At 36.8% G+C, this 19724-nt stretch overlaps 1 protein-coding gene across 6 annotated transcripts in view; it reads right to left on the reverse strand.

Annotated features, from left to right (window-relative positions):
• Positions 1 to 19724, reverse strand: part of LOC126975236 (MORN repeat-containing protein 5-like) — a 41019-nt gene that overhangs the window by 12315 nt on the left and 8980 nt on the right. For 2 of the 6 annotated variants that reach the window (XM_050823037.1, XM_050823034.1), the window contains exons 2-6: positions 18287 to 18386; positions 17925 to 17993; positions 17236 to 17360; positions 4134 to 4320; positions 3430 to 3597 (exon numbers count right to left, since the gene is read on the reverse strand). In XM_050823037.1, the coding sequence (XP_050678994.1) occupies positions 3430 to 3597; positions 4134 to 4320; positions 17236 to 17360; positions 17925 to 17993; positions 18287 to 18321 (584 nt within the window). In that variant the 5' untranslated portion in view covers positions 18322 to 18386. Of the gene's footprint in view, positions 1 to 3429; positions 3598 to 4133; positions 4321 to 17235; positions 17361 to 17896; positions 17994 to 18286; positions 18401 to 19724 lie in introns of those variants that run through there. The other 4 variants (XM_050823035.1, XM_050823039.1, XM_050823038.1 and 1 more) reach the window with 4 other exon arrangements.

Here is a 19724-nt window from a genome sequence, read left to right on the forward strand (position 1 = left end):
CCTCTTCTGAACCCAGATTGTAACTCACGCAAAATATTGTTGATTTCGAGATAGCTGAGAACACACAACTTTTTCAATAATCTTTGATAAACATGGTAAGATGCTGATGAGTCATTACTAACATGTCTACACTAATGTTATCACAACCTTCAGCATTTGATTTTAAGCTCTTCATAATTTTAATCAAACTCTCTGAACTAACTTGTTTTATGTGAAATGTGGCATTTATATTATATTTATGATATTTAAAGTAAGTGAGGGAAGAGATTGTGACATTTGATATGTATGCTATATTTAGAAAGTAATTAATAAGTGTAGGATTATTTAAGAATGAAGGAAGTTCCACATTACTTTTGGGCAGCAAATTATTTTTTAAGATCCGCCAAAGAAGTTTTGGATTATGAATTTTATTATTTATGTTATATTTGTAGTACGAGTAAGGCATTTTTTCAGAAAAGAGAGCTTGATTTACAGTTGATTTTATTTTTTTTTATTTACATATTTTTTTTATTCACATTTGGTCTTGTGGTATGCTGTTAAAGCTTCATCCCGCAATTTCATCATGAGTCTAATGGTGTTTGTGATCCAGGGTGGTGATTGATTCCTTATAACAACTGATTTTCATTAACATTACTGAGCTTGGTTATATTTGTGCTGGTTGTGGTGATATTTATGCTGCAGAAAAGAGCAATTCGAGCAGTCTATAAAATGCGTTCAAGGGATTCATTGAGACAAAAGTTTCGTGAAATAAATATTATGACAGTACACTGCCAGTACATATACGAGAACCTCCTATACGCTCATAAAAATATTAGCCAATTTAAAAAGAATAGTGATGTGCATAGTGTCAATACTCGAAACAAACATAAACTCGCAATTCCATCTACTAGGCTCCGTAAAATTGCTAAATCTTTTAAAGTGAATTGTGTTATATTTTATAATAAACTCCTAAATGAAATTAAAATATTACCTATTAAAAAATGTAAATGTATCGTAAACAATAAACTAACATCTAAGGCCTATTATAATGTGAAAGATTACTTGAATGATAAAGATAGTTGGAATTAATGTTCTAAATTTTGATAATGAATATTTTTATACTCATTTGAATGCTATTGTAACTTTTGTACTTCATCCTGACTTGCACTAAATAACTTATAAAGTTTTACAGTGAATAAAGATATTTTTGACTTTGACTTTAATATACACTTTCGGCATACTAAAGTGGACTCAGACCGAGCTTGACGCCCTAGATAGAAAGGTCCGTAAACTACTGACGACATACCGGATGCACCATCCACGCTCATCTTTGATGAGATTATACATCCCACGGAAATTTGGAGGCCGCGGGTTTCTAAGTACCAAAAACCTGCATAAACGTGAGCTGTATAATCTCAGGGAATATTTCCTACGTAAAGAATGGGCAATGCTTCGAGAAATTGTGGCAGTAGACAATGGACTTACTCCGCTCTCTTTATCCAAAGAGAATAGGCGAAAACCGGTTCTACTCAGTACTCAAGATCGCTTGAATATATGGAGGGGAAAAGAGCTTCATGGACGGTTTTACCGGGCTCTCTACGGACCTGATGTAGACACGATTTCGACGACTCTATTTTTTATATTTATATTTGTAATACTGTTTTTTATAAATATGTTATATATATAAATGTAGAAAATAAGATGACATTGTAATAAAAAGAATAATAATAATAATTCTTTATTATTCATTATCTGTTATTATGTCTCATCTACGTTATTCATCTGTTTTAGGTCAAACAGAGTTCACAAAAACAGCTGAATATGGTTGTGGGATGCATAGTGTTTGCGAAAACTTTGCACTTTAAATATTGTATTAAAATGTTATATTTTAATAATTCATTTCTGACTTCACATAGTCATTAGAGATGACCTAAGGAATGTCGGGTTCAAAGCATAGTATACCCATAAAGTTTCACCGTGTATATATTTGTATTATTTCCATAAAAATGGAATGACAACTACATTTTAGTACCTAAAACCAATACATCTGTACTATTTAATTATATACATACATAAGACGTTTAAGAAATAAAATTTTTATTCGTTTTCGTACGAGAAAGTGAAATGGAAACAAAAACTTTTTTGCACACTGTACTTGTACATACGACATGTGAGCCAGGTGTCATCATGTTGATTTGTCCGAGTTGTAGTTTGTAGTTTTAAGTTGTTTTCTTTTTCTATGATATTTCATATTTTAATTTTAAATTCACTTTAAAATTTAATAATATTGTATATTTTGACGACCCTTGTACACGATAAAACTTGAATATGTATATGGTTTAGAATTTCTGTGAAGTATTTTTTGTTATAAAAAAATAAATAAAATTAAAAAAAAAGCTGATATATTTAAAAACCTGAAATTAAGTTTCTTCTGCATATCAATGATATATGGGACACCTCCAACATTCATTGCTATGCAGACGACAGCACTGGTGATGCCGTATACACGGGCCATGCAGGTCTCTCTCGGAAAATCGTCTACCAATGCCGGGAGAAACTTGTGTCTTCTATCTAGTCCTCTCTTAAGAAGGTCGCGGAATGGGGTAAATTGAACCTTGTCCAATTTAACCCCCAGAAGACTCAAGTTTGCGCGTTTACCACTAAAAAAACCCCATTTGTCGTATCACCGCTCTTCGACAACACTTACCTTAAAGCCTCGCCTAGTATCGGAATACTGGGTCTCGAAATCTCGAGCGATTGCCAATTTCGTGGCCATATGGAGGGCAAAGCCAAATTGGCTACAAAGAAACTGGGTCAAAAAGTCATTAATAGAGCACGGCAATACTTCAAGCCGGCCCACATTCTAGCGCTGTACAAAGCGCAGGTCCAGCCACACATGGAGTATTGCTGTCATTACAATTGACGCGTGCAACGCAGAGCAGCTCGAATTGTCGGGGACCCAGTGCTCTGTGAACGGCTGGATCACTTGGCGTTGCGTAGAGACGTCGCTTCATTGTGTGTCTTCTACCGCATTTATCACGGGGAGTGTTCCAAAGAGCTGTTTAACCTGATTCCTGCCGCCGAATTCCACCTTTGACTTATCACGACACGCCACAAGTTAGGATATCATCCCCACCATGTGGATGTGTGGCGGTCCTCCACAGTACGGTTTTCAAGGAGCTTTCTTTCACGTACTACAAAGCTGTGGAATAAACATCCTTGTGCGGTGTTTCCGGGACGATACGACATGGGTACCTTCAAAAAAAGCTCGTTTGTCCTCTTATTCCATATAAGAAAACCTGAGTATTAATTGGACGTTTCGGCTTCATAGTGCGTATTCATCCAGCGATCGAAGTTAAGAAAACCCATACTAATAAGAGGCAACTTCGAATGGTTAGCCAAATGAAAGAAAAATCTAGATAATTATTGAAAAACCAGAATTGAAGTAACCTGACTATGGCGGTAATATCGTCGGCTTTAAAGACAACCTTCGTCTTGGGATCGTAAAACCCATCCCCGGTATCGTAGAGGCCTGGCGGGATGGCTCGCGGTGCCTGGTCGGCTGTTAGATATGACTGACCGGCTGGCTGCAGACCGGTCTTGCACTCCAGCGTAAACCTGAAATGTAAAATTTAAGCTTGTTATTAGTCGTACTAATGAATTTCAAGCCAAGAAGCGTGTACAAAAATGATTCGGTATTCGTCTTTGATTGGCTGTAATAGGCGTGCGGTGAGAGTGTGCGCGAGAGGGGGCGCCGGCTAGCGCCGAGTAGGCAGTCAAGGAAGACCTAGCAAGTGAGGCGGTTGTGTCGCACGTGCATGCCAGGAACACCACGTTCTTAGGTAGTCATAAGGTTTGTGTAGTGTACGTATCATTAAGATGGTAACGTTTGTTGCTTATAGTGATACCCTTGTATTTACAAGACTGTGTTTTACTTGCTGTCGTGATCAACGCCCACAACAATGGACAACGAAAAAGATCCTGACTATGTGACTGGCCTTGCCCCGTTATATATTTTATCATCTCAAATTATGTAATTATTTACGTGAAAATTGAAAGTACTTTTTTGTAAATGAGTATTGGTGATCCATATAACATTACGTAGCCCCAAATTGGGCACATATTACCAAATTCATAAAAAATAATTTTCCTACCTTCTATCTGGCGCTCGACAATAACTCCAATCGTATTCCTCATACGGCAAGCCATCATCAAATATTAATGTTCTTTCAACTAATGCGCCTTTCTTCCATTTTCCCTTAATAGTTTCTCCACTGGGATATCGTAGTTCACCAAAGCCGTGAAACATTCCATCGTCGAGCTCCCCTTCATATATCACGCCTGAAAGGGTATTCCTAGTTTAATACGCCTTTGTTATAAGAATTTTTGTTTTAAAAAGACCAGCAGGACGTTCAGCTGATGAATATAATAAGGTAATTGATCCGCCCAGCCCATTATAATCATGTAGTGTCGCTCAGGATTCTTGAAAAACCCAATAATTGTGTGTATTATTTTTGTCTTACTTGTATTGTGTATCACTGTAACGCTACAACTGCGCTCGTCACTCGTCATTCGAAAATTCAATTTTTTTCAATTTGTGATGTTATTGAAATCAAGTGACATGTAGTTTTGACATTTATTATCCGACTTCAAAAAAGGAGGTTCTCAATTCGTCGGTATGTTTTTTTTTATGATTGTTACCTCAGAACTTTTAACAGTGTGAACTGATTGTAATAATTCTTTTTTTATTTGAAAGTTGGTGCTTCCCGTGTGGTCCCCATTGTAATTTGGTCCAGATCTGACAGTGGTATTCATGAGAAAAGCATAATAGTCTTAATTTTACTATAAGTATGTGCGCGACAAATTAACGATATCGTGCCAACCGGTTTCAATGATTCATTTTTTATTGGAAAGGATATTCTTGAAAGGTAGATTGGTGAGAGTTTGGTTAGGTTCTGATTATGCGATCCATAACAAAGTAACGGAATTTTTCAATTCTTAGGAGCAAATTAAAGATATTCGGCCGAATCTTTTATGCTATCCGGATGTTTGAGTCACATACCGTAACGTCGTTATGGTCAAGTAATTGTAGTAGTCTAATATGATGATCAATGGAACTCCTTAACGACTTACAGTAAGGGTGCGATCTGTGGCAGAATTTCTAACTGTCTGTAATCAAATTGCAATGCGCTTACGTTCATAGTTGCATTCCCAAATTTAGTAGATCTGCGTATATTTCGACAAATTATTAATTAGTGTACATCAGATTCACTACAAATAAAAATTAACAAAAAAACAACCGACGAACACTTAGGAAGGGTTTTTTTTACAGATGTTTGAGCTTGCTCTATCAAATTATCTTTGGAACTGATGCGGTTTTCTATAGCTCAGGCGTTCACATAAAGGGCAAGCAATTTAGACCTAAAACCTTCTGCAAATTTTTTTTCCGGAGAAGCACAAATAGTTTAATAGGTCTATTGCACATTCTACACGAATGAGCAGCTGTTGTCTCTTTGGAACAAACGACGGCACACGAGTGCAGAACTCAATGATTCCTCACGTTCTGATACGAAACTCACATCATGTAACTTTTGATCTTGTGTTTTACATAAATTACTGGCTGCGAATTCGATACTCTAGAGAATACCTAGGCAAAGTATAAAATAAATAATATTTCATACATTACCTACACATTTTAGGTATTCTATACATTGCCTAGGTATATACAATAGTAGTAGGGATTCGCCGCTTCTGGCTCGGAGTAGTGGGGATTCCCCGGTTTATTATTATTTTACCTTCTATAAATTTTTATATTTTTATATAATCAATAAATGCAAGTTTAATAATAAATCGTTTCATTATATTATATGAAACCTTTACCCCCATAGACGTGGTGTAGTAGTAGTAGCGGGTGCTTTGTGTGTGGGTGTGGAAAATCAGGTTTAGTAAATAATTTTATAAAAGTTTTGATTCAAATTCAAATTCAAAAACACTTTATTCATGTAGGTCACAGAAATGACACTTATGAATGTCAAAAAAAATATAAAAATATTGTTTCTTATTGAATTTACCGCTACTTCGTAAAGGGTTGAGCTAATGAGAAGAAGTAGCAAGAAACTCATTGCCACTCTTTTAAGTCAAGATTTACATTTTAATTGTTTTACAAATCATTTCAATTACAATATATGCAAAGTGACGCAACAAAAATACTCAAATGTCAAAAACTTAAAGGCTTACATGAGTAAGTCAAAAAAAGAAAAAAAAAAGTAAATTAATACTTATAAACACAAGAGTTATTGAGTATAGTAGATGCATCAATCCACACATACCGTAAATAAATAGAGGCATTATGTGAGCATTTCATAAAATAAAATATATAATAACTATAACTTTAAAGGGATTAATAATAATAAAAAAACACATCAAGCAGACCTCCTCCCGGTAACAAGATCATCCAGCCCCCACGAGTAGCACCCGTTCACGAGCATGACGCATGGACCAGCCATCGCCTCCCTCGACCATATTTTAGGGAAGGGAACGACCCGCCCCACGTCGCCACCACAAGCAGAGGCATTTAAGCGAGCATGACGATACCTGTCACGAGAAATCTACCGAATAACAAAACAATTCAAGTTCATCTACATATTATGCAATACTTACTAAATGCCTCTACTTACAATTTTGTTTCAAATTACATAACTCATGATAATGACTATTAAAATTGATTAAAAAACAGAAACAATATTACTATTTAAATTATATGACATTTATCAAACTAAGAAAGACATGTATCAGCCCAGCAGCTCAGTCCCAAGGGTTCTTTAGATCCAGATATTCAGATATTTTATAGTACCCTTTTGTATACAACTTTTTCTTTAGCACTGATTCATATTCATTTAAAGGTAAGTTCTGAATGTCAATAGGGACCTTATTATTAAAACGTATACACAGACCTCTGAATGAATTTGTGACTTTTTGGAGTCGACTTACATGAACAGCAAGCCTATCCCTATTTCTAGTATTGACATTATGAGTGTCACTAATTTTTTTAAACGAATTTATATTTTTTTTTACATAAACAAGGTTTTTAAATATGTATTGCGATGTCAAAGTCAAAATTTTTATTTTCCTTAAATTTTTCCCTTAGTGACACTCTTGGTCCTAATTTATAGATGGCACGAATAGCTCGCTTCTGCAGTGTGAAAATCGTGTTAACATCGGCAGCACATCCCCAAAGTTAAAATACCGTATGTCATCAGACTATGAAAATAGCTGAAGTAGACCAACCTCGCGGTATTTTCATCCGTAAGTTGCCGAATTTTTTTAACTGCGTATGCTGCAGAATTAAGCTTTTTCGTTTTCGCCAAATTCATAGGTTAAATTTAAATTCAAGTTTGGTATCTAAGGTAATCCCTAAAAATACGGTTGTAGCTACAGGTTTCAACTCATCGTCTTTTACTACAATATTTTAGTCAACCTGTCTAACATTAGGAAGGGAAAATTTAATACATTTGTTTTTTTTTTTTCATTATGAAGGATATTATTCGTAGTGAACCATTCCTCTACTTTGGAGATAGCATTGTTCACGTCATCAAAAGCAGTATGCTGTCTATGTAGTTTAAAAAGTAAAGAAGAATCATCTGCAAACACAAGGAATAGGAATGGCCCATGAATCGAAACCTGTGGAACGCCCATGGTAATGGGAGATCCAGCTGACCTCTTACTGTTCACTTCAACCATCTGAAACCTGTTGCCCAAATAAGACTTCAGAAGGCCAAGTGCTTCTCCCTTGATACCATAATGATGTAGTTTTCTGATTAAGATTTCATGATGAACACAGTCAAATGCTTTGGATAAATCACAGAAAATACCAACGGCATCCTGACAATTATCCTAGGCTTCAAAAATTTGCTGAATAAGCTCAAAACCAGCATCTGTTGTTGAGCGACCCCTTGAAAAACCAAATTGTTTAGTGCTCATTAAATTGTTACCATAAAAATGATTAAGAAATTGTTGTAAAATAGGCTTTTTAAATAGTTTACTTAGCGTCGGTAGAATAGATATTGGTCTAAAATTTGTGGGGTCAGAAGAACTACCGGCTTTGAATAATGGAATGACTTTACTCTGTTTCATCAAATCAGGAAACACACCATTGTCAACATATAAGTTAAATATGACAACCACTTCTGGAGCAATACAATCTAATGCTATGGAGTGAATTATTTTAACGGAAAATCCATCAAGATCAGCAACCTTTTTCAATTCTACTGATTTAAAGGCTTTCATTACATCATTTTAAGTAACATGAGTGAATTTGAACTCTATTTTACATTCATTTACATTAGACATAATTACAGATTCAGCAAGAGTGGCAGATTACTTTAGGGCCTTGGTGGTGGAAACTGGAATATCAGCAAAAAATCTTTCAAAAGCATCCGCAACATCTTTGTCTGTATCCAAGATTTTATCATTTATTTTTAAACTAAAATTTAAGTTGCGAGGTTTGTTTCTTCCAGTCTCACTGTTTATTACTTGCCATGTTGATTTTATTTTATCTGAACTATTTTTAATTTTATTACTTATATACATTGATTTTGCTAAGGTACATGAGCATTTAAATATCTTTGAATAATTTTTTACATAGTTAGCAAATCTTTCTGAGTGATTATACAATTTTTCCTCATAAATTGAGTATAATTTCCTCCTGCTAATATGAATTCCGACCGTTGCCCAATCACTGAAAGACAATGAATTATTTTTCTGTATATACTTTGGCTTAAATATAACATTATATTCAACTTTGATAACATCAATAACAGAATCATATAGTTCATTTGTGTCCTCATAATAATTTACATTAGGTAACTTCGTTAAAGTATTTGATCTAAAATTATTTAGGCGACTAGTGTTCACAGGTACATATTTAACACTGTACTTAGGTTTACTATAAATAAAATCAAAAGTGGTTAGTAGGCCACAGTGGTCTGATTCTAATTTATTTATAATTGACTTTGACTGTGGAACAATATTGGTAAATATATTAATCAAGACAGGTTGATGTAGTCACTGTAATTCTAGTTGGCTCTAAAAATAAATTTACTAGATTATAGCATCGAAATAGGGATATTAGCTTAGTGCTCAGGCCGGATTCAACTAATAAATTGACATTAAAATCTCCACAAACAAAAATATTTTTATTACTAATTTTAAATAATACTTCATCCATATTTTTATCAAAAATGTCATATGATGCAGCTGGTGGTCTGTATACACTCATTACAACAAGCTGCTCAAGCTCTATACAGGCAATCTCAATAGTTTGTTCAACTGACAGGCTCACAATATCTGAACGTTCTTTATATTTTAAACTGTTATGAATCAGTATTAGAGAGCCTCCGTGTATTGCATTTTGTCTGTTGAACGAACTAGCAACCTGGTGCTTGCCAAAATTAAACATAAGCTGATGACTTTTTAACCAATGTTCTGTTAAACAAAGTATATCAATATCATTATTATTTAAAAACAACTCAATTTCCAAGTGTTTCCCAGACATGCCCTGAATATTTTGGTGCACCAGGTTAATAAAATTTTTATTATTAAATTTATCTAATACGGGTGTGCTATGCTTTATATTCAAGTTATTATTTTTTGTTGTATTAGATTTCAAATTTCTGCCGGAGTTGTTCTCAGTTGTCTTATAAACTAGTTTTAATGGTTTGGAAAATATTCCACAGTTTTAATACCAAAGCTACTACTAATCTGCTCAATAGAAGCAGGTGTCTGTCTGTCCACCGAACAGGATAAGTTAGAAAGTTATTTTTAAAGATAATAATTATCTTTAGTCAAATAAAAATACTTTCCAATAAACTTATTGGTGTCCATAAAATGGAAAAGACCATGACGACATGTCAAGGTATGCATATATAAATTTAACTTATGTCTATGATTATTTTCTCGTTCTGGCAAGCTCTGACTGAATGGTAACCCAAACAAAATTAATTTATTTAAATTATCTAAGTTGCTAAGCAATTTGAAATAATTAGCAATGTCCTTATTATTAGTTCTTCCTCTTCTACCAATTAGAATTATTATTGTTGTATTTAAATTGAATTTAGAAGTAATAATTCCGTCTAAAATATTGGAATAAGTGGCCCCAGGCATACAGATATTTAAAATATTTTGACCAAAGTTAAGATTCAGTTGTAAACCAATTTTGTTTCCAATATCATCACTGTACATAATGTTATGTTTAATATTGGTTTGTAATTCTAGATTTTGTGAGAGGGAAATAGTTGATATGTCTAATGATATGCAAGGGTTCTGCACTTGAGGTGCATTCAATTGAATGAGTTTCAAAAGAAAACGGTCAGATCAGAATTGTCTTCTAAGGTACAGGGGAGAATCACCACATTCTACCTGGAGAGCATAAATAGGGGATGATTTCATAGCACCACATATTATCCGAAGGCATTTTGATTGTATTTTGTCGAGGGAACACAGGGCAGATTTATTACAAGGTTCCAATAGGAAAGTGCCGTAATCAAAGTTACTACGTACCAGGGCATTGTACATGAGTTTCTGACTGTATGGGTACACATTTACAGCCCCACCAAACTCCGGATAGAAAACGCAAAATGTTTACATTTTTTAACAATATTGTTAATGTTGAATGCCAGTTAATCTAGAATCCAGAATCATGCCTAAAAATGTAACCTTGTCCATAACAGTAAATTTTTGATGGCCATATGATATTGAAACATCTAGATTGAGAAAAAACAACTAGTGCTTCTAGGGATAGATTTTTTTTATGGAATAGGAGGACAAACGAGCGTACGGGTCACCTGGTGTTAAGTGAACACCGCCGCCCACAATCTCTTGCAACACCAGAGGAATCACAGGAGCGTTGCCGGCCTTTAAGGAATTTTTTCAAAGTGCTAAGTTTTAAGTATTGCCGTGCTCTATTAATTACGCCCAGTTTCTTCGAAGCCAATTTCCAGATGGCCACGAAATTGGCAATCGCTCGAGATTTCGAGACCCAGTATTTCGATACAAGGCGAGTCTTTAAGGGTAGTGTTGTCGGTGATACGACATATGGGGTTTTTTTTAGTGGTAAATGCGAAAAATTGAGTTTTCTGGGGGTTAAATTAGACAAGGTTCAATTTACACCATTCCGCGACCTTCTCAAGAGAGGACTCGATAGAAGACACTAGTTTCTCCCGGCACTGGTCGACGATTTTCGATATTTCGATAGATAGAGACCTGCATGGCCTGTGTATACGGCATCACCAGTGCCATCTTCTGCATAGCAATGTATGTTGGAGGTGAAACAGTGTGGGAGAAAGCACACAGCCTTGGGGCACTACAGCATTCATGGGCTTCGGGTTCGAGTAATATCCGTCGACAACAACCTGTATGCTTCGCCCAGTGAAGCTGGAGGTCCACTTGCACAAGCTCTCGGGAATCCCAAATGATGGAAGTTTTGAGAGGAGCGCCTTGTGCCATACACGATCAAAGGCCTTCACTATATCCAGACTAACTGCCAGGCCTTCCCCCTAGCTTTCAATAGCCACCGCCCATCTATGTGTTAGGTATACCAGAAGATCACTGATGCCACCTGATCACAGATGGCGAAAGCCGTAGTGTTGGTCGTTGATTAACTGGTGACCCTCTAGGTATACCAAGAGCTGGCGGTTGATTATACTCTCCATGATTTTGGAGAGCAGGCCTGTAGTTTGCCAGATCCAAACTGTCTCCTTTTTTGGATCGGATGGACAAGGGCTGACTTCCATGAGTTAGGGACTACGCCGTTTGAATAAGAGTGCCGGAATAAACGCGCTAGCACCGGCGTCAACAAAGGGGCGTTCTACGCACGATTGGAGAAATGCCCTCCGGCACGTTTGACTTCCTAACGTCCAACGAAAACAGAGCTCGCCTAACAGTTTTCTGTCTGAACTGTACTTCGGGCATAGAGCTCTGACACCGCGGGATGGTTGGCGGTTTTTTTCGTTGTCGTCAAGAGTCGAGTTGGAGGCAATAAGAGCGCACAGGATTTAGGCTTTCTCTTTTGCCGTATGGGTGTCATTCCTCATTTGCAACGGTGGCAGGGACGGCTGGTTGAAGTTACCAAGAGCAGCTTTCGACAACGACCAGAACTCGCGTGTTCCGGTCGCGTAACTGGAAAACTGCTCGCCGATTTTACCGACGTGCTTTGATTTCTCACGGGCGATTTGCCGCTTAAAAAATCTGGAGGTACGGTTATATTTTCTCTTAAGAACTTTGCAGTTTGCAGGATCCTTTTAGCCCAGCGCCGCAACCCAAGTTACGCCTTGTACGCCTGTTTTTTGCAGCCAGATGCTGCTTTAACTGACGCATCGAACCAGGGCTGTGACCTGCCACCGATCGGTACTACAGAGCTTGGTATAAAATATCCATGCCCTGTAGTATCACATCGGCTACTGCAACGGCGCAGGCACTAGGATCATCCGAAGGGAAACAAACCTCGCCCCAAGGGTAGGATCCAAAAAAGGAACGCATCCTATCCCAATCTGCTGACTTGTAGTGCCAAACGCGGCGAGTCGCTGGTGGTCTGCGACGTTGGCATCAGAGAGGCACAACACTCCTGACCAGGCAATGGTCGGACGTTCCAAGAGGAGCGTCGACAAATCCGTCTAATAAGGGCGGCATGTGGCTATCCACATCCGGGAGCCGCGTTGGCGACTCAACCAATATTGGAGTATTTCACAAAAGGAATTGACTGAGTGCTCTAAATCATATTATGTGTAGATACTGTAGAGTGATGCACGAAGGACAGAGGCTTGGGGAAGCCCTTTTCATACCTGTCTGGGAGAACGATTATAATTTGGGGAACGAATGATCTAGGAGAGAGGAGATTAAAAGTTATATTTACAATCTTCACAGGAATACTCAACTGGAGCTTTTTCTGGCTGAGTTCTGGAAGAAGAACATTGTCATATGCAGTTGCGACATCTGAAAATACACCTACTAGAGGTTCATTCTTAGAAAAGGAAATACGGATATCAGTGACAAATGTGCTTAGACTGTCCAAAGTACTAGAACCCTTACGGAAACCAAACTGGGACATGGCCAATATATTTCTACTCTCCACTATCCATTGTAAACGATTCTTAATCAAATGTTCTAATACCTTAGCCATTGTGCAAGATAAAGCTATTGGACCATAGCTGGGTCAGAGCTAGACCTGCCAGGTTCTAGAATGGTTATAATAATCTGTGTTCTCCATTCCTCTGGCGGGATACCTGTTAAAAATATATTGTTAAGAATGGATAAAAGTACCTGTTTTGCGGGGACACTACTATAGGAGATGAAAGAATATGGAATCCCATCAATTCCTGGTGATGAGTTTCTAAGGCCCTCTAGTGCAATTGAGTTCCTCCCAAGAAAAAGGTGATTCAAAATCATCAGGGGAATAAAGAGGAAGAATGGATGGGCAAAGTTCTTCCAAAGAAGGTACAGAGGGGGGAGCTATTCTACAAGAGAATTGTTCAATACAGTCCGACGGGTCGTTAGATGAAATGACAGGACTAGAAACAGAGTATCGATAGCGTTTCATATTCTTTCAGACCTTAGAAGGGGGAGTAATAGAAGAGAGTTCATCGCAGAAACGACCACCATTTAGATTTTTTCTTTTCTGACAAAAGTTTTGTGGTCTTGGCAGCAAGTCTCTGGTAAGAGATGTAATTCTCAAGACTCATAACCTTTGCTTATGCAAAGGTTATGAGTCTTGAGCTTGTCTTCAGCTTCCGAACGAATCTTACAGGCCTCTGTGCATTCAGGATCCCACCACGGAGGGGAAGAGATTCATAAGATACATAAGAGAAAACGACATTGTCAGGGGTAATTAAAGGAATATTCAAGATTTCTTGATTCAAATGGGATCTGAATAGAGACCAATCAGCTTTGTAAATGTTGAATATTAGGAGAGGAGGAAGAGTTGCAATAGGATTAGGATAAAGGGAGTCTGAAGTTGAGAATAAGTCAGTAAAATGATCACTACCATGAGTAGAAGAAAGGACAGACCAGGACAGCCTAGAAGCCAGAGAATGAGAAGTTATTGAGAGATCAATTGCAGTCTTTGGATTTTGGGATGGAGGGACTCTATGAGTAGGAGTCCCGTCATTCAGAACTCACAAATCTAATTCATCACAAAGATCAAGGAAAGAAAGTGGAATAGAGTCACAGTAATAACAGCCCCAAGAAGTATGATGAATATTAAAGTCACCTAAAATAAGGATGGGTGAAGGAAGACTCCTAATAATACATTTTAATTCAGAAAGAAGAGCAAGATTAGGATTAGAAATGTAGATAGAAAGGAAAGAAATATGATTAGCTCTAATAGCAACGTCAAAAATATCGTTACTGTGGGAAGGAATAGGAATTTGATTAAAAATCACATTTCTAGATACCAGAATGGCACAACCAGCATATCCATCAGTCCTATCGTTCCGGAGACATGAGTAACCCTGGCCTGGATACTAAAGTTAGATCCAGGCCTAAGCCATGTCTCCTGAACGGCGAAGATAGAAGGATTGTATTTATTGATAAGTGTAATTATTTCATTCTTCTTGTAGCGAATGCTGTGACAATTCCATTGATGTTTGGCATATTGGATAGGTTTTTTAAGCTGACTAAGTTTACATATGATGTTTTTCGGTAGTTGAGTGTCTTCAAATCGAGATACAATATTTAAAATAGTGGAAAGTAAAACATCTAAGAGATTATCATTGTTGTTAAATTTTTCTGACGGGATAGCGGATAGTAGCTGGAGAAGTTCTTTGGGCATAATATATTCGTAGATATGAAATTGGACTGGGAGTGGATTGTTTACAGGTTGGAGATTGAATAAAAGTTTGGGAGGTGTGACGAGGCAACAGAGGAGGAGAAGATTAAGAAATATCAGCAAAAGATTTTCTCACTTGAGGGAATCTAACTGATGCTTCAGAATATGAAATATTCGCTTCAGACATAACTAATTTAATAGATTTCTGTCTTGAGTGTTCGGGGCATTTTGGGTCAGTGGCTTTATGGTTTCCTAAGCACAAAATTCAAGTAGGGGTCAGAGGAGCACTTGTACAATTTATTCCGGCATATGGTTGAGCACAGATGAACAACGTTTTATTGAACGGCATTTCGAAGAAATATGACCATATCTGCAGCATTTGTTGCATTGGATGGTAGGTAGAATATATGTCTGTACTGGTAATGAGGTGAAAAAACAATATACCCTATCTGGGAGGTTTTGCCCTATGAATGTTAGTACCACCGTTGGGGTTGGAATCAAAATAGTATTATTGTTGTCAGTTGACTTTCTATTGAGCCGGCGTGCCCTAATAACACGCCCAAACCCCTCAGGAACCTCAATGGAAGAGACTAGATCCTCTAAAGTCCACTCCACTGGGATGTCTTTTATAATACCCATGCGGGTCACATTATATGATGGTATAATGGCGTCATATTTAGCTGCTATGATACTGTTGTGTTCCAGAAATGCATTCGCGGCATCAGGCCAATACGTTTACCACCATCCTTGACTACACCCTTAATCTCATTATGGTGTAAAAAGTGTCCAAACTTTATTGGTCGAAGTATAGAGTTTGATGAAGGTTAACAGTCTTTACTCACGTGTACCAAAAAAGGAGCAACATCTTGATTCGAATAACGTTTTCTATTTCCTTCATATTCTGGCATAATATATCGACTGTATGGATTCTATTGTTTGTGAAATAGAATTTTTCTTTGTCAGTTGAGAAGAAGCAGGATCTACCTCACTTTGTCATTTCCTGGAAGGACGGGTCGAGTCCATATAGATGGGGGATGGGATATTATTGGAATTTTGATGAGAAACGTAACCTCCCCCGGGATCGAGGGGAAGGACGCCACCAATCATATTTATACAAATGCAATACTTACAATAATCATTGTGACAACACACTTATAAATAAACACTCAAATTACTAAATAGATAATCAACAGAAATTAAAATGCAACAAACGAACACGACAATTAATTAATAATAAGAAATTGCTATAAACAAATCAAACAATTGTTTCAAGCACTCACCCACCCAAAACAAAGTCTTCCAATCTATTTAAAACTTAATCATAATATTTTTTCAACTGTAACTTGGTTACGATTAAATATGAGATATAGCGATTTTAGTCTGTGGTAGCAATCAACATTGTAGAATCGATTACATTTCTATTCTATCATTTTGAACGATATAAACTTGGCTACCAATTTTCAATTTGTTTGTTTTGACCACGTGACTTATTGCCATATATTTGATTAGGTTTCTATTAGCGCTAACGATTGTAGATTGTCAACTTGGCTATGCCTGCTGATACCTACGAAAGGAAGACGTCATGCCGTTACAAAAGTTTTATTTTAATTTGCTTGAGGAAGAGGAAACAAACAAACTTAACTGAAAATATTATAAAAAAATAAAATAAAAACCGACATTAAAAACAACAAACACTTTATTACAGATTATATTATTTAAATCTTATTCTATAAGAATATTTTTGGAGCCTCCTCCACGCCATTTTTTTGAGTTAATACTTCGCTAAACTACTAAAGTCGGTTAAAAATACGGAAAGAACGAAAAGTGTGCGTGACGCGGGGAGAAGGTGCGCCGCCCGGCTACAGACATCTCACATCTTCGCTCTGCCGCGCCGCTTGCTCGCTCGCGGCACTAAATCAAGGAAAAATGAGACATCCCCTCTCCTCTCCGCTTGATCCATTCCCACTGAAGCTAAACGTAGAGGAGTTGTGGAAATAACGAAATCTGATTGGTTATCAAAACGCATCTCATTTCCTCTCCGCTTTGGTATTATATTCATGCATATTCTATTATTTTGGAATAGTGTTTTTGAAGTCGGTTTGTTTTGTGTTCATTTTTTTTAGTAAAACGGTAAAAATCCTTACGCTAAGGTGTATTTTGGTGTTAAGAAATTAATTTTAATTGTGTTTCGCCTTTTGACTTATTTAGTACCTACCTATAACAGACTCAACAGACCTAGTCTGCCAGCACACTATAGGTATAGAAATTATGAAGTGAAATATGTCTAATGATAAATTTTATGATAATATCTAATATTAAATTATGTCGAACTGAAAACCTATATGTATATTAGTAAACAACTGAATAGTATGCAATAGCAACTAGTAATTTAGTAGGTAGTTCTTGTAAACTTGGAAGTTAACATAATAATCTCGTACCATTATGGAAGGTATAAGTTCCATATCCACTCATCCCGAGCACGTCCCACGTTCCTTCATAACAGGATCCAGTCGGGAACCTCTTCATAGTACGACGGATACGAGGGAAATCCAGCGATACTGTCCTGCCAACATGCAATCATATCAAAGTTAAAATAATTATTTCTTAAAATCTCCAAATAATTTAATATATTAACACGCTAAATCTCGTGTGGATTGGGTGGCATTGTACTTCATGTCCATTTATTAATACTTATACAAATTCATAGTGCGTATGATTCCCGTGGACTCCAACACTACTTGAGCGACCCCGCGAGTAATAATGAATTTAGTATTGATTTGATCAGTTGAAGTTTTCTTAAATCATGTTTTGTTCATGGAGTTTAATCTAAGGAAATAGTGATGAGACGAACATAATATTCTAAAGGTTATACCACAAAGAAGATGAAGTTTCGTGAATTAACGGGCTAGCTAAGCTTTTAACTATATACTGTAACTCGCTGACTTGACACACGTTGTTCTGTTCGTAATAAAAAAAAAACTGGTACTTCATAAAATGACGGCTGACCTCTTCTCGGCGAAAGGAGTATTCCTACCAAATTTTAAGTCTCTACGCCTTATGGCTCTTATATATATATACATATAAATATATGCAGATTACTTTCGGAAATGTACAAGACGTGTCATACATGCACTTTTCTTCGTGGCTTTCCGCAAATTTTCTCATCAACTCCTCACATTGTGAATAACGCTTCGGCCTTTAATCAAACAATGTTACTTTTAAACAATATGTTATGTTTTTAAAGTGATAACCCTCAATTCTAGGATTAATACACAAATAAAAGTTAAATCAGTTGGTTAGAGCGACGGCACGGAACGCCGGAGGTTCTTGGGTTCGAGTCCCGCATCGTTCATTAAGTTTTTATTTTCAAATTTTATTTGAATGTTACTTTTATTGAAAAACCATTTTGATTTGTTAATTGTTATCCATCGTTAATTTATATAAAATATCCCAATACATAATATACAATATATAATATACAATACTAACCCAGAACTGTCTCGCTTCAATTTCAGTATTGACATTGCAAAGTTAACTGGCGTGCTATTACAATAATTATCCAATTTGCGTCGAACTCCAGTAAATGTATCTAAAAAAGAATGACTTCAATCGAATGCCCGCCTAAGTTTATAACTATGTCGTTTTGAGCGGTTTAAGAGATCACAATATTGTCAAAACTACCATCTACTTGCCGTCTATTGTGTAAAACTTTTAAAACTCAAATCACTTTTTATTTCGATACAATCGAATTTATAATTTAAATAGCCTGACGGTGGTCGCTGCATTCCCAATCTATGGTATTATTAAGAAAGTCATTTATGATACAGTAACCTTTAAAACATAAACTTCTTTTTACGATTCCTTTGAATTTCACAATACATGTGTCTTGAACATTTTCTGGGATCATGTTGTATAAGCATATACATCGCCCCACAAAAGACATACTAACTCGACTTAGCCGAATAGGCATAATAAGTTTATATTTGTACGGAAGACGGAAGATGTGAAGGAGATATTGGAAGGAGAGTTGCTGCGGGAAGCTGTGTGAATGGAGCGGTGCATGCAGGGGCGTGCATATCATGTAGGCAATTTCGCAGTGCCTATCTCGTTAAGAACCTAAATAAATATAGCACTAGTGTTAAAGTTACTTTAGCTTAATTTGGTTACGTTATTTTATTACCAAACTTCTATTTAACACCTACTCATAAAAATTTTCCTTACGCTAGATACTAAATACCTACGTTAAGCAATCTTTGCTTATTCCAAAGCTCAACTATGACCAGTTAGATCCACAGTGCCCACGTTGCTAGAAAACCAATGCAAGCCCCTGGCTGCATGCTTTTATGAACGGCCAGACTGTGCCAAAAGTTGCGCGAATCGCGGATCATAATGGAGTGCTTGTCGCCACATTAATGTACGGAAGTGAGAGTTGGGTATGGTAATAAAAGCAGAATTAACACAGTTGAGATGCGATCACTGCGAAGTATGTGTGGGGCTGATTGATAAAGTCCGAATGCGGTAATACGAGCGCGCTGTGGTCTGAAAAAAGATGTCGTGTCAAGGATTGAGAAAGGAAAGTTAAAATGAATAAAACTGAAAACAAAATTTTATGAACGATGCGGGACTCCAACCCGCGACCTCTCACGTTCCATGTGAGTGCTCTTTCCAAATGACCCAAGCTCAAGTCAATTTCCTAATATGCAAATATTGTGGTTGAGCAGGTTATCAACTGTAAAGGAGATCCTGTAGATGAAGCCACAATCTGTGTTGAACAAAGCATACAGGATTTAATGACGATACGTCACTCGAACGATTGGCTCAGTTGTAGAGAGCGCTTGCACGGAACGCGAGAGGTCGCGGGTTCAAGTCCCGCATCGTTCATAAAATTTATTTTTCAGTTTTATTTGTGTAAATAATCCCAAAAGTG

Source organism: Leptidea sinapis, chromosome 35 (genome assembly GCF_905404315.1).
Source record: "Leptidea sinapis chromosome 35, ilLepSina1.1, whole genome shotgun sequence".
NCBI lineage: Eukaryota > Metazoa > Arthropoda > Insecta > Lepidoptera > Pieridae > Leptidea > Leptidea sinapis.